At 38.2% G+C, this 16,675-nt stretch overlaps 1 protein-coding gene across 12 annotated transcripts in view; it reads right to left on the minus strand.

The window, feature by feature from the left end:
• PRDM2 (PR/SET domain 2) overlaps nt 1-16,675 on the minus strand; it is a 71,417-nt gene that overhangs the window by 9,208 nt on the left and 45,534 nt on the right. For 10 of the 12 annotated variants that reach the window (XR_010826410.1, XM_066982260.1, XM_066982265.1 and 7 more), the window contains 2 exons: nt 13,794-13,901; nt 8,691-13,062 (listed from right to left, as the gene is read on the minus strand). Coding sequence is in view for 11 of the 12 variants with exons in the window: in XM_066982260.1 (XP_066838361.1) it covers nt 8,691-13,062; nt 13,794-13,901 (4,480 nt within the window). In the remaining variant the exon portion in view is untranslated. Of the gene's footprint in view, nt 1-6,398; nt 6,747-8,690; nt 13,063-13,793; nt 13,902-15,407; nt 15,502-16,675 lie in introns of those variants that run through there. The other 2 variants (XM_048067674.2, XM_066982261.1) reach the window with 2 other exon arrangements.

Raw genomic sequence — 16,675 nt, forward strand, 5'->3', positions numbered from 1 at the left:
AAAAAAAAAAAAAAAAAAGCAACTACTGATCTAAAGTGTCCCCTAAAAGGGATTTGGCCCTGAGAATGGCTACTGAGCTCTTCTGGAAAATCAGATTCCTTGATGACACTTCCAATTGAGCTCAAAGAAACTATTAGTCACTAAGAAATCCAGGTCTATAAATTTAGATGAACAGTATCACTTCAACAATTTATCTTCCTGCCCTTTTAAAGAGGCACCGAGCACTGTGCAAGCCAAAAGGTGAAGAATATTGGATTAAATATAGCAGTACTCAAATACATCTTCTATACTGTCATGTAATGTAATCTGGTAATTTGGTTAAAAAAAAAAAGTGTATCTACTGATTCACATTCATGACAGAGGAAAAAAATGAGAAAAATTTATCACACACAGGGATGGCTGCAGTTGATTTTTATTTAGCTTTAATCTGAAACGTTTACTCAAGTGAGTCTCAAGATTACTGAAGGCTAGCAGAACTCGTAAGAGCCCTGTCCTAAACATCTCATTGCATGAAACTGCACAAAAGAAAATGTGCCTTCGATTTGACAGTGATGAGTGAAAGCATTTGCCATAATGAATGGGAAATAAAACTTCAGATTCCAGTGACAGTGAAGTTTGAGTGTACGACTCTTCAAAGCAGCTCAGTCATGGAAGAATTCATTCTCTCTCGTCTTCCTACCTCCTTTCACACTGCAACGGTTAGTAGAGAAAAACAGTACCTAAATGAAATGCTAAATAAATGCTACCACCAAGTTACAGTGGGAATACAACTAACTGCTACTCACACGTGTGCTGCCCAAGCGTGAGTTTGCTCAGTCCTGCCTGAGCTCCCCCAAAGCAAATCCCCCGCAGAGCAGCTTCGGGGCAGCGCCCATGCCCGCAGCTCACCACCAGCCCGGAGGAAGCAGAAGGAGCAGACAGGCTGACTCAGCTCCTTTCTGTTCCCACTTCTGTTGCCAGGCTTCCAAATGCCCTCAGCAGGTAGCGCATCCTCTGTGATCTCGCCAACATCGCTTCCCTGAAAAAGCACTCGCATTTACCTTACAGTGGGCATTTAACTTTGCTGAGTAGCATTGACTTAACTGTAAAAGGACCCGAGGCAGGCTCTGCAGAAACGGGCCCAGATACCAGAGCATTATTCCTCTTTGACTGACACGGGGCATTATGAGCGGTACAAGTCCCCACGTTGCTGCCCATCTGCAGGGCAGCACACCTCCAGCGGTGCACGGCCACACGCGCTCCAAACGCTGAGCCTACACTTCTGAGAAACAGAGCATCACCCACCGAGTGATCAAAGCTGCTTCTCACAACCCTTTGGCAGTTTCTGGGAGCAGCGTCATCCAAAACATGACTCAGATGACCCTGCTTGGCTCATAGAATATAAAAGGCTTGCAAAAAATAAGCAAATGTATGTGTACACACACACACCCTGAAGTTCATTGCTGATTCTCGCACTAAGTCCCAAAAACCACACTCCCCGACTAGGTTAGGAAGATGAACCAGCTACCTATCTCCTACGAAAAAGCCTCCCTCCAACTTGACGCCTACTCAGGCATCCCTTTGAGTTTCAGTGCTTTGCTGTTTATCTGAAGGAAAAAAAGAAAAAAAAAAAAGAAAAAAAAAAGTACTAATTCAATGCCCTCTTTCAAATGCATGCTTTCAAAAGCAAAGAGTTTTTAAAGACTAAGATCAGTAAATGCCTGGGTTCAGCACAATGGGGATGAAAAGCGATGAACTGTACATGGGAAGCAGGGGTCAGGTGCCCACTAGCAATAGGGCCCCCTCTTAACTAAGGAAAAGGTTTAGAAGTATTTAAAGTGGTTGAAGAGCCTGTGGTCCAGAGACAGTCCCCATGAGACTAACACCCCCTCTCCCCCCCTACCCCCCCAGTTCCTTTCTGAGCTCTGCCCGTGCCCTGGTGTTAGACCTTGGATGTTTCACCCCACCTGCTTCCTTTCCCACTCCAATAACCTATTGCCATTTCTAACACTTGGCTGGGGGGACCCTGTCCTGACTGTAAGTGATGAGCACAAAGTAGCACTGACCTCAGCTACCTCAGCTACCCTGGTATTAATTTCACTCAAATAAATAAGTAAATAAAGTAAAAACAAAACAAAACAAACAAAAAAAAACCTGTAAGACATTACTGAAATTGCAAAGTCAGGATCCCAAAGCTTAGGAAATGGCCTCATGTCATTCATGAGTATGGAATAAAGACAACTTGAACAGCATTGACATTCTTCTTTATCTCATTTGATTTGTAAAACAGACCATTAACCACACACTTAATGGATCACACCTTCCTTAAAGTGTGTTATTTGCATCTTGTTCTGAGAAAGAAAGTTTTTCCTCACCTTCCCACTCTTCCAAAAAGTACTGGAAGGTCCAACACAAACCCTCTTTCCCATAGAGCCGCTATTCACATCTAGAGCAGCTCCACCCCAAGAATTAAATACGACATGGGTTCTACATAGAAAAAAAAAGCAGTATACAACTGTGTAATACACATAACATGGCATGCTGGAAACAAACTATGGATCTTTATAGCAATCTGAATACTACCTTAAAAAAAAACATCTCTTGAACATATTAATTTGTATTGTCCTCAGAGATCTGAGTAGCTCTTAGCTCTCAGTTCACTCAGTCTTGGAATAACTGTCCACAAAGTTTAGATGAAACAATCCACTTTAAAGCTTAACTCAAATTGTTGTGGCTGCATACGAGAAGTTCCCATTAAAACTCCGTAAGATTTGTGCATCAAAGTCTTGAACACTTTGCAAAACGCCAGCTATGGCCTGAAAACACCGAACACGATAGGATATTAACACATTCTATAATAAGTGTTAATATTCTGTTTTTAAATACTGTACCAAGTGGAAACAAAATCAGCTTTGCTGTTCTGCACTGTATTACTATCAAAGTATTTGCAATTACTACTATGAATTTTCATGCTAGTCCCAAGAGTTTCTAATCCTTTACCAGTTTAGTTAAGTAAGATCTAAAATTTACCTCTTCTTCACAGTTCACTTACCACAAAAGCTCAGATCCACAACAGCACGTTCAGAACTTATTCATTATGAAAATGAGAAAAAGGATGGAAGTAGACTTTCATTTGACTCATACCGATCAGCTAGAATCAACATGCAAAGTCTCCCATGTTCTCTTTTTAAGGTCATTTACAGGCACTTTGACTGCCACGGGTTATCACTCGGCTTAGCTTCTTAGCTGAATTCAAATCCAGTGAAAGCTGGAACTGGCCCCACAACTTTGGGAATGAAATCACAAATCTAAGTGAACATAGCAGTATTTGTTTCCACATTTGAACTTGCAAATTTATACACTAAATTGGCAGGGTCTAGTTTTCTATGACAGCTCTCTAAAGAAAACCATCAGGAGCTAAACTAGAACACTTTAAATTGAAAGCTTACAACATAAAATGCTGACAAAACATAGTGAAAGAAATATGATAGCCCAAATCGATTATAGGCAGCTCACAGAAAGGGGCAGGAGTTTACAGAGCAGGGCAGGGAATACCACATGCAGGAGACCTGGCTGCATCACCTGGACTGTCTTGTAATGTCAAGGATTCAACACCTTGAAGATACTCTCTGATACAAGCAAGTTGTAACTCCTGCTAACAAACTGGATAATGGAGAAAAACAAAAAGCAAGCCATTTGTTAGCTCTTCCAGCTCCATACACAATTCAGTATTGCTTTTATTAAACTAACTGTGTTTGATCCTGACTAACATGTCACTCTTTGTAAACAGGAACAAGTTTGTCTTCATTGCCTGTTTGGATTCATCTCAGGAAATGTCAGTACTTTGTGGGCATCATTATGGCTTTATTGGTGCATTCGGATCATAAAAAGACAGTTATAAAAACTATAGAATCCAACGATGCAAATGAGATACAACAGTAACAGTAACTATAAAAGTTGCACTTTTCCTACGTGTGATGAATAGACTAGTTAGGAGTGAAACTTCTTCCTTGAAGATTAGGTCTTTTTTGGGAGTACAGATCTCAATCTTAGAGCATTTTGCTTGAGAATTGTTGTGTATGAACACGAGAACCATGTCAGAGTGAGTGGCAACATCTGTGGGACACAACAGGATTTAATATCACAGCAGAAAAAACAGTAAAGACGATGACAATAGGATTTCTGCTGGAATATTAAGCAATGAGGGAAAGAAGCAGGTTTGTTCATTATCAGTTCACTGTCAGACATCGCAAATATAGGATCAAAACACTGACTGCAGTAAGAGCAAACACACCAACTATTGCAGTTGTTAGTAATGCAAGATGTGAACAAACTGTTTTTTTCACCTTTACGGTGGCTGTCCTACCACCTAATAAGTATAATTGCTATTGCAAGCTAGACTTCATCTAGCTAGAATTCATCTCTTAACCATCTTTGTCACTGCAACTATCAAACTGCAGCATACATTACCACAGTGTAGATATGCTTGCAAAAACACTTACTGAACGATGTTAAAATTCTGCATCATTTTACGAGATTTTTCCCTGTTAATTACAATTCAGGGAAAATTCCATTACAGAGAGGATAAGATCTTCGAGGAATGACTTATGTGAGAAAATAAACAAGCAGCTCTTACCAAAGAACCTTGCTAAAACAGAGGTATCCATTTGAATAAACTTACTACTAGAAAGAAAAGGGTTCCTGTAATACAGCTAAGTCTCAGTGATGTTACAATGTTCCATCCAACTGCCACACCTATATGGACGCGGATGCTTCTGGCCCCGCTGCAGGAGGACGCCACATGCTGCAATTCCTCTTGGCGTTGGAATGCAACATTCTAAAATTCTCAGAGGCAAATTCTTTACGTGTTTTTTGACTAAGCTAGTTCACTAAGCATATAAAAACAGAAAAAGATTAAATGATGTGTGTTTAACTATATCCACAGTAAAGAAAATCAAGAATTAACTGAGATGTGTCAAATTTGTATAGATTTGTTTTAGTGAGCTGGGCATAGAAAGCCAAAGGATGCAAGCATACTTAATTCCTTCTAGATGTACAGAGTCTCATTTTCCTGGTACATCTGGTTTCCATACAAAACACAGTTTCCCACAAGTTTTTAAAAAGTTTACTTTATTGGTTACAGTTATATAAAATGTGTCATGATAGTTCCATCTAGTTGGTCATTAAGTGCTTGCTTGCAACTCCACAGAGACTCTTTGCCACATCTGCAACTTATATGATGTGCTGCGCGCTGGAGGAGAAATCTCCCTCTTCAGTTGCTTACCTGCACTTACAGTATCTTCAGCAAGGCTACAATGTTCAAAAGCAATGACGACCCCACTTGTATGTCAAATTGTAATTTTTAATGTTTTCATTAGAATACTCTTTATATCACTCTCCAAAAAAAAAAAAAAAGAAACAATATAACTAACAGCAAACTTTAATACAGGAACATGCTCCGAGATTAACAACCCAAAATGAAAACAAAATGAAATTAATGTAAAATGTAAATCACATATAGTACAATTGAAGTGTCCAAAACAATTTAAATAATTTTAAATATTTTATTTTTTAAACTTGCTACAAATGCTTTATACAATATTTCAACATAAAGTCCCCATAACAGAAATGTAACAAAATGGGAATGATAGTGAAAGTGAAAGTTAAAGTGGCACAAATTCACCAAACAAGTATTAAACTACAAATTTTAAGAGGTAGATTACTTTTTAAGTCAAGAACAAAAAATAAAAGGGGTGGCTGTATAATGAAACTAGTCACTTTCCATCAATTCAGTCATTAATCTTGAAAGCTATATAAACACGAGAAATGGTATTTCCATAAAAAGATGTTTAAGAACAACAGACCAATTTGTTGTTTTAAGTTATTAGATAGAGGTGTAAGACCTTTTAGAGTAATTATATATTTAACTTTCAAAATATACAGGTATGTAGCCCTGGTCTAGCCTTTTTATCAATAAAAAGATACACTGCATTCATTATATATAGTATTTAGAAACTGGTATCGGTATTTCATTGCTATATAAAGTTTCATCTGCAAGTATAAATAGGAATTTGGAAAACTCACAGAACATCCAAATCAGGCTTTTTTCCCATTATATGCTGGTCATCTAAAACACTCAGAAAGTGGGGAGAAGGCGGGAAGAAAAGGAAATGTATCATACTAGGTTCCTCTCTACTGTTTAGAAGAAAGGTTTTAGCAGACTTTCTACATGACAGAAATACTTAGAGTGCACCAACATTTGTTGTCCCTGAATCTCTACTGCATTACTGATAAAACAGGGAATCTCTGCTTTGCCAGCTTTACAAGTGACTGCCATTATGCCATTTGTGATGGTACAGACAAAACAAGGATCTAAGCATTCAAGGGATGAAGATTTGGTTTAGTTTAATCCCACTTTCTTTTGATTTTTTTTTTGGTGTGTGTGTTGTTTTTTATTATTATTATTTTTGGTTTGGTGGTGGTGGTGTTTTGGTTCCATTTTGTTTTTAATAGTACCCTTCTCTTATCTGAATCATCGTGAAGCCCAGCATGAGTGTCAGGCACAAAATAAGTCTATGCCTGACACCGAGTATTAGCAAGAAGCCTGCAGGCAATTTTATGATTGTGAGTCAGCTTCAGCTGGTTTCGCAAGCTTGGTGGACTTCACATCCATTGTCGTAGTGCTTATCCTAAGTTGAGCATACAACAGCTCTACCATGTCATTAAGGGATTTTTTGTTTTGTTTTGCTTTGTTTTACAGGAGATTCCTAGAAAATAAAAAACAAAAACTGAAGATAAATGACAACACAAATTATTTGTGAATGGAATATGTTTACACAGAAAAAACGGAAAGGTGAAAAACAAATTTGGAGACAATTACTACACGAAGCAACAATCTTGAATGAATGCTAAGAATTGAGATTTCCTGGGGGCAAGAAAAAAAAAAAAATCAATGTCTACCCAGAGTAGAATTGAAGCTTATGCTGACATTAAATAGTGTATGAAGACAAAAAGACACTTTGTACTTGATATAAGAAAAAAAAAGGTGAGGAGGTGATGAGACGATCCAGATTTACGAGCATTATTTCAGAAACAAAAGCAAGAATTCTTCTAGCATAAATATTCGTTAAACCATTAAAGACTGCAAGCTGCCAAAGTAAACTAACAGTATTTGAGACAGTCAAGGAAATATTACCCCTAGGTAAATCATTATTTACCCTGAATGCTATTAAACAGTTTCCATATGCAGAGTTTTCCAAGCACTTGCTTATTTTGCTTAAAGGTCAAATGATTAGTTTGGATGGAAAGATGTGTCATTCTGGCTTCAAATTCCACTGATCTGCTCTGGCATCACGTAAAAGACAGCTTCACGCGTATTGCTAAGGAAGCAGCTGAGTAGAATTAAGTAACATGATTATGGCCCAAGAGAACAGGCCTGCTCAATGGTTCTTGTACTTTAAAGGCATATTCAACACCATTAATCTCCAAATTCCAGGAAGAATTATTTTTTTCCTTCAACGTGTCCTACCTTGGATATTACCTGAGTCAAATTCCCTTCTTTGAAATAATTCTGTTATGTTGTCGATTGACTTTATAGGAAGTATTTCCTAAAAATTATCACGTAGGGTCTTCACCGTAAGACACATAAGCTGCAAATAGTTTGGATTTTGACGCTTCCTGACAAATTCCACTTGTGGACACTTGTGAAAGAGGCTGCCACTTCCACCCCCTTCCCCACTATCATTTGCTTTGGTAAAAAATACTACCTTTAGCCATAAACCTGGTGTTAATCACAGCATAGACTGCAATTAGCAAAAATAAAAGAACCCTTAATTACCACTGAGTTTTGTGGAAGTTACCCAGCAAATTAGACACTTATTTCAAGAATAGCAGGGCAGGAGCCTGCTAACAGAAATTTCAAAGTTTGTAAAATATACTACTGACTACTCAAAAGACTACATGAAGACTTTAAATGGGACTCAGGCACATAGATTAAGCTTTTATTTTTTTATTTAAGTATTATCCTTTCTTGTGATTAAAATGCTTCTTCTGAAAATGAAATAGAGCTTTAGTAATATTTTTTTTATACTGAAACATAAGAGCATGATACTTTTAACAAAAATTTACACATTCATGTAACTTTTCTTACACATCTATTTCCCTTATATTAAGTATTTAGAGATCTGACTCAATTAGTATGCACATACAATTTTTGAAGTATGTTTTTTTTAATATATGATATGCAGAGAATACTTTTTATTAAAAACCATCATTTCAAATTATTTTAGTAAGAGGGTAAAAATGCAGTCATGATTTTTAGCTTAATGAACCACCATAAACCAAATCTAAAACGATTTTGGGCCACCGTATGCTGGATAGCAAATACATAGTCATTGCCTCCAATAACTTTAATGAGTTAAGGTTTATTTGCACTCAGGTGGTGAGATTTTTTTCCCAGCATTTTCAATTCCATTTATAATTAAACATTCTCTATACAAATTATGTATTATTTCATGACAATGTGACAAAATGCACCAAGTATGTACATCATACCTCAGCATGACTGAGCTGCTAACCATGGTTTAGGAAATACAATCTTCTTTTGTTTTAAATATGAGAAACTCAAAAAAAAAAAAAAAAAGACCAAGAAAATCAGCAAAACAGCAAGCACCGTGTTCCTGTTTTGTCTGAACTTCAAATTAAAAGCTTACCTGAAATCTTTTAATTCTTGCTTTGTACTGCTTTCATCTCTTTTGTTTTCTGCTGCCTCTGCATTTGCCGCCTGCTGTAAGCTTCGTGTAATAGGTCCTCCAATCCTCTCTCTAGATTTTACAGAGAATCTGTCTGCCTTTTTCTTACTCGCCACAGCAGACTTACTTGACAAAACAGCTTTATTATTCCTTTGTATTCTGACGTGCAATTTCCGGGTCGCTTTGCTTGAGATTCCAGAGGAACTGTTCTTAGCTACCACTTTAGTTTTTTTCCCGTCAACGTGAGTCATTTTGGACACTCTTACAGGACTAGAGTTCCTCAACGATGAAGATGAATTTGGCTTTTTAGATCGCATGGAAGGTACAAATTTAACGTTTTGTTTTGATTTGAAGGACGCAGAGGGCAGCTGGATTTGAGCAGGTCCTGAGGTTCGTGCTCTTGTCTTGCCCAAGTGAGGCTGCATGCCTTGCATTTTGATCTCGGCATCTGCTGTTCGCCTACGCTGGTTGCTGCCTTTTTCATTGCTTGCAGGTAACGAAGAACTTGCATTTTTTTTTGATGAATTTTTTTTAGAGGATGGGGAGATGGGTTTCTTGGGACAGCTATATGATGCGTGTTTGTTCAAACTTCCAATATAAGTAAACTCTCGATTACAGTAGGGACAGATATGGGAGTCTGACTCAGATGGATTATTTTTCAATTCTGCCTTCTGCTGGGCAGATTTCTTTTTTTGCAAAATAGCTTTCTGCACAAGCTGGTTTTTCTTTTTCAATGCACTTAGTTTTAGTTTACTTGAGGACATTTTGCTAATCTCAACATTGAAATTAAGTCTTTTAGGCTGACCCATTCGTCTGAAAGCATTCTTTCCAGGGCCAGCTATAACAACCATGCCATTCTTAGGCTGCACTGTCTGTTTCAGCGGTACTGGATTTTTTTTGGGTGTGTATCTCTTTTTATCACTCGCAGATGCACAAGCCAATATGTGTTTGTGTAATTCAGGCATGTTATCAACACTTTTCCCACATTTTGTGCAGCGGATGGCAGTAGTAAAAGTCTGTGGAATATTGTGGGTAGTGAAGTTTGTTGCAGTAACCCCAATACCCATAGGATTACGATGGTGATACTGAAATGGAGGTGGTTTAAAGCTTGGGTAGTGTTGATTGAGGCCCATACGAACATCTGGATCTTTAGATTTTACCCCAGAAGCCATTATTTTTATAGTAGTATAAAGTTCTTCAGAGGAATCATTTAGATCTTCATCATCTTCCTCTTTAGAAGGTTCTAAAGAGTCTTCTGAGAGGTTCTGCATGTGCTCTATGTTGACCTTACTGGGGTCAGTAAAATTCTGGGGTCTCAAAGTCCCACTTTCAAACTCATGATGCGTGCACTCTTTGTCTGGATGGAGATCTCGCTGATGCTGCTGCAAATTGCACAAAAAAGCAAATTCCTTTTTACAAACCGAGCAAACAAAGATATTTCCCACTCCATGAAGCAGAAAGCGATGTTCTGACAAGTCTCTTTTATCCCTAAAAAGCTGTACACAGAATTCACATTTGAAGGGCCACTCTTCAGCATGAACAGATAAATGTTTAGTTAGGTCTTTAATAGAAAGAAAAGGTGATTCACAGACATTGCACACAAAGCTTTTATTGAATGTTTCCTGCACTACTCCTGATTCACCTGAAGTATGAGGATCTTCTCTTGCTTTCTGCTCATTTTCAGTTTCCTCCTGTTTTATTATTGGAAGAGTATTTTCAAGATTATCAGCAGAGGAAACAACAGAAGAAACTACTGAAAGAGGAGGTGGAGAAGGAGATGATGAAGAGGAAGAAGAGGAGAAGGAGGAGGAAGAGGAGGAAGAAGAAGAGGAAGAGAGAGTAGGAGGACCAGGTGAAGCAGCAGAAATAAGAGGTTCAACAGAAGGAACAGGGGATGGAGAAGGAGAAACAGTAGGTGAAAGAACAGGTAGAGGGGACTGGGTAGTAGTGTTAGAAAGTGGAGACGGACAAGAAGAAGTGTTAGTGGCACTGGCAGAGACATCTGGAATTGATAATGGCATGGTTGGAAGAAGGGGAGGAGGTGATGTAGCAACTGTTAACACAGGTGGGCAGGGTGGTGGGGAAGGAGGATTGGTGGGTGTTAACAAAGGTGGCAACTGGCACATGGAAGGTACAGCGGATGGCTGTGGCACAGGGGAAACAGAGGAACTAAGGGGCTGAGTGTCAACAGAAGACGATGCAGATAGACTGGGGTCCGTGTCAGGTTCTGGTTGAGACTCCTGAGATTTGCTTGGGCTCGGGCTTCTGTCCACACTGGGTGTGCTGTCTGTGGCTGCATCCATTCCATTATACTCATTCAGCAGAACCTTCTGTAACATGCAAGTAGTTGGTTTCTTCTTTTTAACACCACTACAGGTTGGCTGTATGGAGTTTTCTTTATATTCCCTAATTTCAGCATCACTGCAAGGCTTCTTATGCACGCTTAAATCTAATACAGATTCCCAAGGAACTTGATTCTTATTTTTGACATCAGACCGTTGCTTTACACCACTAGACAAATCCAGTGGCTGCTGGTTGCACACATTGCCAAAAGTTGGAGCAGCTGTCCAGTCTTTTGACAGCTTGTAGTCTTCAAAGCAAAGAGGGCTCATAGTCTCTCTTTCTTCCCTTCCAGTCAAGCTCCAAGCAGGTGAGTTGCTGTGGCTTTCTAACTTTGGCATTTTTGAGCTTCGAAGATTATCATTCCACACAGTTTTTCCCTCACCTGACTTGACAAAGTCTCGAAGTACTGGACTATGTTGTGGAGAACTAGGAGGAGAGCTGGTCCTTCTTTTAAATCTACTGGATACTGGAGGCAAAATAGGTGATGACGTAACAGAAGGTCCTAGTTTAGGGATCTCGCTTGATGAAGTTATCTTCTTATTGTCCTGTGTCTGAAGAAGCTGTTTTAATTTTGATGACAAATACACACTTTTTTCTTTATGAAAAGGCAAGCTCTCTGTTGAAATGCTAAGAGGAAGATTTAAAGAACTAGTAGGAGTTATAGGTTCTGGGTCTGTTTCGGTTTTTATTTTTGGTATGAGAGGAGGGCTGGCAGTTCTCCTCTTTTTGGATTCATTGCTCCCACTGCTAGAGGACTCTTTAGGAGGTTCATTCACATGCGTTTGTGTAACCTTTAAATTTGAGGAAATTTCCACTGTGACTGGACTGATTATACAATTTAGTCCATACAAGTCCGCAGAGTTGGACTCCATCTGAATCACATCACAATTGCTAGTACTGCTGTTGGACTGAATTTTACCATCAATGTAATAATTTAAGTTTTCAGAGATATTGCTGGAAATATCCATAATATAGACGTCATCTACTTCACCTTCCTCTTCTATTTCCGTACTTGCTATATATACACTCTGGACTGCTGGGGTCTGCTCAGTTTGAAGTGGTGGCTCTTCAGAATAGAATCCTTTTCTTCTGACACCTTTGGGAATAAGGTGACGCTCATGAACCCTACGCTGATGCCTCCGCATGTTGGTGTGAGTTCCAAAAACCTTTTTGCAATATTTGCACGGATGCAATTCTTTGGGCTCCTTATTTTCCTCAGCAAAAGTGGAGTTTGACACTTCTTGGGAGGCTTTCTCAGAATCCAAGACTACAGAGTCTTGCACAAGACTGGAAACGTTCAAGTCATCTTTAAGACCATCATCCACAATTACTTGGTTATCAGCAACATTATCTAAGTGTTGCGATGATGTTAGGGTTAAGAACGGTTTCCTTTTTGGCCCTGCCTCATGGCGCCGTTCGTGTCTTCGCCTGTTAATCTGAGTACCGAAGGCTTTCCCACAATATCGACATTTGAAAGCATGGTTAACAGTAGATATATGAATGTGCATGTGGCGTTCAAGTCCTTGCTTTGTTGTAAACTTCCTCTCACAATGTTGACAAGGAAACATGAACGTTTCCTGAACATCGCCATTTGATTCGCCTCTTGCTTTTGGAATTTTCACAACTAGTTTCTTTGGAGAGCTTTCTGGAGATTCCTCTGATGTACTCTTTTGCTCTTCCATAGAATCTAACTTTTCTTCGCATATTAAAGGCATTTCAGCATTTTCCTTAAGCATACTAGTTTCTTCTATCTCCTCTTCATCTTCCTCCTCATCTTCATCCTCCTCCTCTTCATCATCATCTAAATCATCTGATCCACAGTTTATTGCTTCTCCTTGTTTGTCTTCAGTCACCGTTTGCGGTTCAGTGGTAGGACTGGGGATCATCAGCTTTGGAAGCACATCTTGATTTACCATTTCCTGAATTACAGCTGTTTGTTCCAAAGAGAGTACAGCAGAAACAGAAGGCTTTTCATCTTCTTCTTTATGACCTGATACGCAAAAGTAGGAAAAGAAAAGCATAAGCCATTTTTACCAAACATTTTGAAGTATTCTGCACCTTTCTTCTACCTCATCCTCTAACACAGTATAGTCAATACTTTATGATCCACACAATACCTCTCTATTTCTTACTGCTGTGATACAGTCCCAAGCATAAAACTGTATTCAGAAATTCCCTGTCTGAAACTTCAGCAGAATGTAGACAACTGCCTATACAGCGAGAATCTTCGGACTGAACATTGTGGCCAAAGAAAACAAAACAGTAGACTTCAGAACATTTCAAGAAATCTCTGAAAAAGCTTCAGTGACTTTTCCTACAGCAAAGGAATGTCAGGAAAGTACAGCAATACATACAGATAAAGTATCTAGGAAGTCTATCATGCAAGTTTTGGACTTGGACATTTCCCCTAAATTATTATTTTGATGCACAATACAACCTGGACTTGCACTATAATGTATGGCAAGGTATACTTTGTATCTGGCATGTGGTTTGGACATAGAAATTTTATAATAGATTAGTTTTTCCTATTATTAATTGCATATTTAATGACATAGTTCTGAGATTGAAACTGCTTACTAACAAAATGTTTGGGTAAACAATATAAACACATTCACTTTGCTACTCTAATATAACACCTTAGCTTATTAAATGCAACAAAAATTGTCCTTTGATTTAAAAGGATAGCTAGAAAGAAAAACTAAGATACTTGGGAATTCTCACCCTCTTTAGAATCCCTCATATCTGCAGAAGAATCCAAGTCAGCCTTTTTCTGCTTTGTATCTGTTACCTTTTTTCCCTTGTTTTTACCTTCCTGAGTCTTTTTCTTTCCTGGAAGGAAAAACAACATTTGTTATTTCTGTTCAGCAATTTTTATTTTTCATATCTGAGTGGAAAAATAAGACACCCAGTTTTGGAATATAACATACTTCTGTAGAAACACTTCTGAGAAATACAATCAGTAAGAAGGGACAGAAGTCAGAGAATACATTCATTACCTGCAAGAGGCGTTGAAGGCCAAAGTGTAGAACAAAGAATGCAAGAAAAGGTAACTTACAAGAAATTACACATCAGCACATTTAATTTTGATGTCTGCTCTGTGAATATATATATTTATAAAGCAGTAAGTCTTTAGGGCCTAGAAGGAATTAAAAGTAAAGATAATCATGAGTATCAAAAAAACCCCTAAGACTCTGAAATACTTTGCTCACTTACAAAGCAAACAGACCATAGTGGAAATGTATCGTCCACAGAGTTAACCAGCCCACATCATACAGTTATTTACTACCTTCAAATCAGTTAAATTACTGTACGTCATACAAGTCTATGGAAACTTTGAAGTTTCTTCAGGTAATAGTAATCCTTAGTGTTAATTGGAAGACCGTATCAAATAGAAGCTCAAAGAGACTTCTATACTAGCATGACCATTCTGAACAATGCTGTGGAGGAGAGTTATAAGAAATGCAATGAAGTTTAAACACTATGAGAAGACTAAAAGCAGCATGATGTTGACCAACGTGGAAAAGCAGCAAAACCAAATTAGACGGGACTGGATAAAAGTAAACTATAAAAGTATATCATCATGTCCACTGACACAAACACAAACAAGTTTGCTAACACTTTCTGTTAGCAAAATTAAGCAGCACATACGAATTGCATGAGATAATGAATGCAATGAAGATTAGGGCAAAATGGTATTACACGAAGACCTAATCAGTGATGAAAGATGTAAAGGCATTCAAAACTTCAATGACATATGCACCGAAGTTATAATGCTACTTTTTTGCCCTGGCTCTTAAAGATGCAGTCCTGTAACATTTGGAACTGAAGGCAAGGATTGTAATAACAAAAGAAACTTTAAGATATTCTAACTCAATTCATTGCAGTGACCTTATTTCTCCACGCAGAACTTATTTTACATATAACTACATGGTTGAAACGCCACTCATCTGAAACTTCACACTTCCACACACCCACCTCTTAGGAACAAGAATTCTCCAGAAGCTGCAATCCAAATTTCTCCTTTGCTCCCTCTAACGCACAAACTACTACTCTAACACACCGACCCTTCATCTCTAGTTAGAAGTGTGAATCATAGCCCTAAATCCGTCTCTTATTTAAAAGCACATTCTTCTAACTCATAATCCTGACAATAAGTTCCTCCTTTTTTCACATCGTAGGCCAAGAACTTGAAACACCTTTTAAACAAAAACTATTCCTCTCTATTCAAATTCAAATTTTTGAAGTATGCACCCTCTCGTATAGAACAGATCGAAGATAGCAAGCATTTTAAAGTTGACCTTTTATTTGAACATTCCACACCATCCAAATAATTACCTGTACTTCCTCTCAAGGAGATCAAGTTTCACAGCTGCTCCCCAAATTCCACAGGGTTTTTCCGTTTCATACGTGTAATTATCCTTCCTTTTTCCTCCCTTTATCCAATTTAAGAGTTTTCAGTCTGAGAAACTGATAGTATAGTCACAAAGAAGGCACTTTTGTCATCTTTGAAAAAATAAATACGCATGCACTCTTCCTAAACTGAACTAGCAACTATCCTACAATATCCTCAAATATCCTAACAGTCTCTGTGTTAAAACCATGGGCAACGAGCAAACTCTGGTTTACCTGACAATACAATACAATGCTTCAATACCAAACACTTCTAAGTTGTCAATAGTGTTCACAGAAGCACTGGGGGTTTAAGCACGTCTTTATGTGACAGGTTACTGAACATTCAGTTTGGCAGAATTCAGTACTACCGGCAGCTCTACTGCTTGCAACAACTAGTACCAAGATCTGAGTAAGGAGTAAGAAGAATTTCAAATAAGTTTCCAGAAGTATCTGCCTAGCCATCCAAAACTGCTCTTGAACTGTACAGTAACAATAATCAAAAAATATTCTATTGCTAGGCAAAAAAAATCTGAGTATAGAGTTTCAGTACATTCCTAGGGAGTCAAAATTGCATCGCAATACACGTTAGGAGCCATGCAGCAGAACATGGATTTAGTTGTTAGAACCCTTTAAGAACTATTAACTTTTTTGCAGACTGCTTATCAGCTTTACAGATTAACATCAGTAATTTTGACTTCACTGACAAAATTCTAGATGCATCTCATCTTTACAGGTGAGGGTGGAAACAAGAAGGAAAAGATTCACTTATACCAACCTTGGCCACACAGAGACAACGTTTTACAAGGTGGTGCAGCACTAGATGATACTTTGCAGATGAAGTCACTGGACAATTCTACATTTAATTCTACAGCAGCATTGAATTCCAGCATAATGACAGGTTACTCTAAAAGCATTCAAACCAAGACCCGATTCTTTCTCACAGCAAGATTAGAAATGAAGTGAGCTCTTTCAAATGTGAGGTAAGATATGTAAAAGCAACAACAAAAGTTACTCAAGTACTAAAGCAAACACAGGTTTTCCAAAGTGTTGTCCATTTACAGAATATAATTGGATTTGAAGTGCATAAATTTTGTAATCTGGGAAGTCGCTAGCACAATTTATAACTGAAATTTATTTATTTAGGTGATGTACTCTTAAGGAGAAAAAAAGCAAGCAACCTGCTCACTGATACATTGGAAATCTTGTAAGTT

The sequence above is a fragment of the Anser cygnoides genome, chromosome 23 (assembly GCF_040182565.1).
Source record: "Anser cygnoides isolate HZ-2024a breed goose chromosome 23, Taihu_goose_T2T_genome, whole genome shotgun sequence".
Lineage (NCBI taxonomy): Eukaryota > Metazoa > Chordata > Aves > Anseriformes > Anatidae > Anser > Anser cygnoides.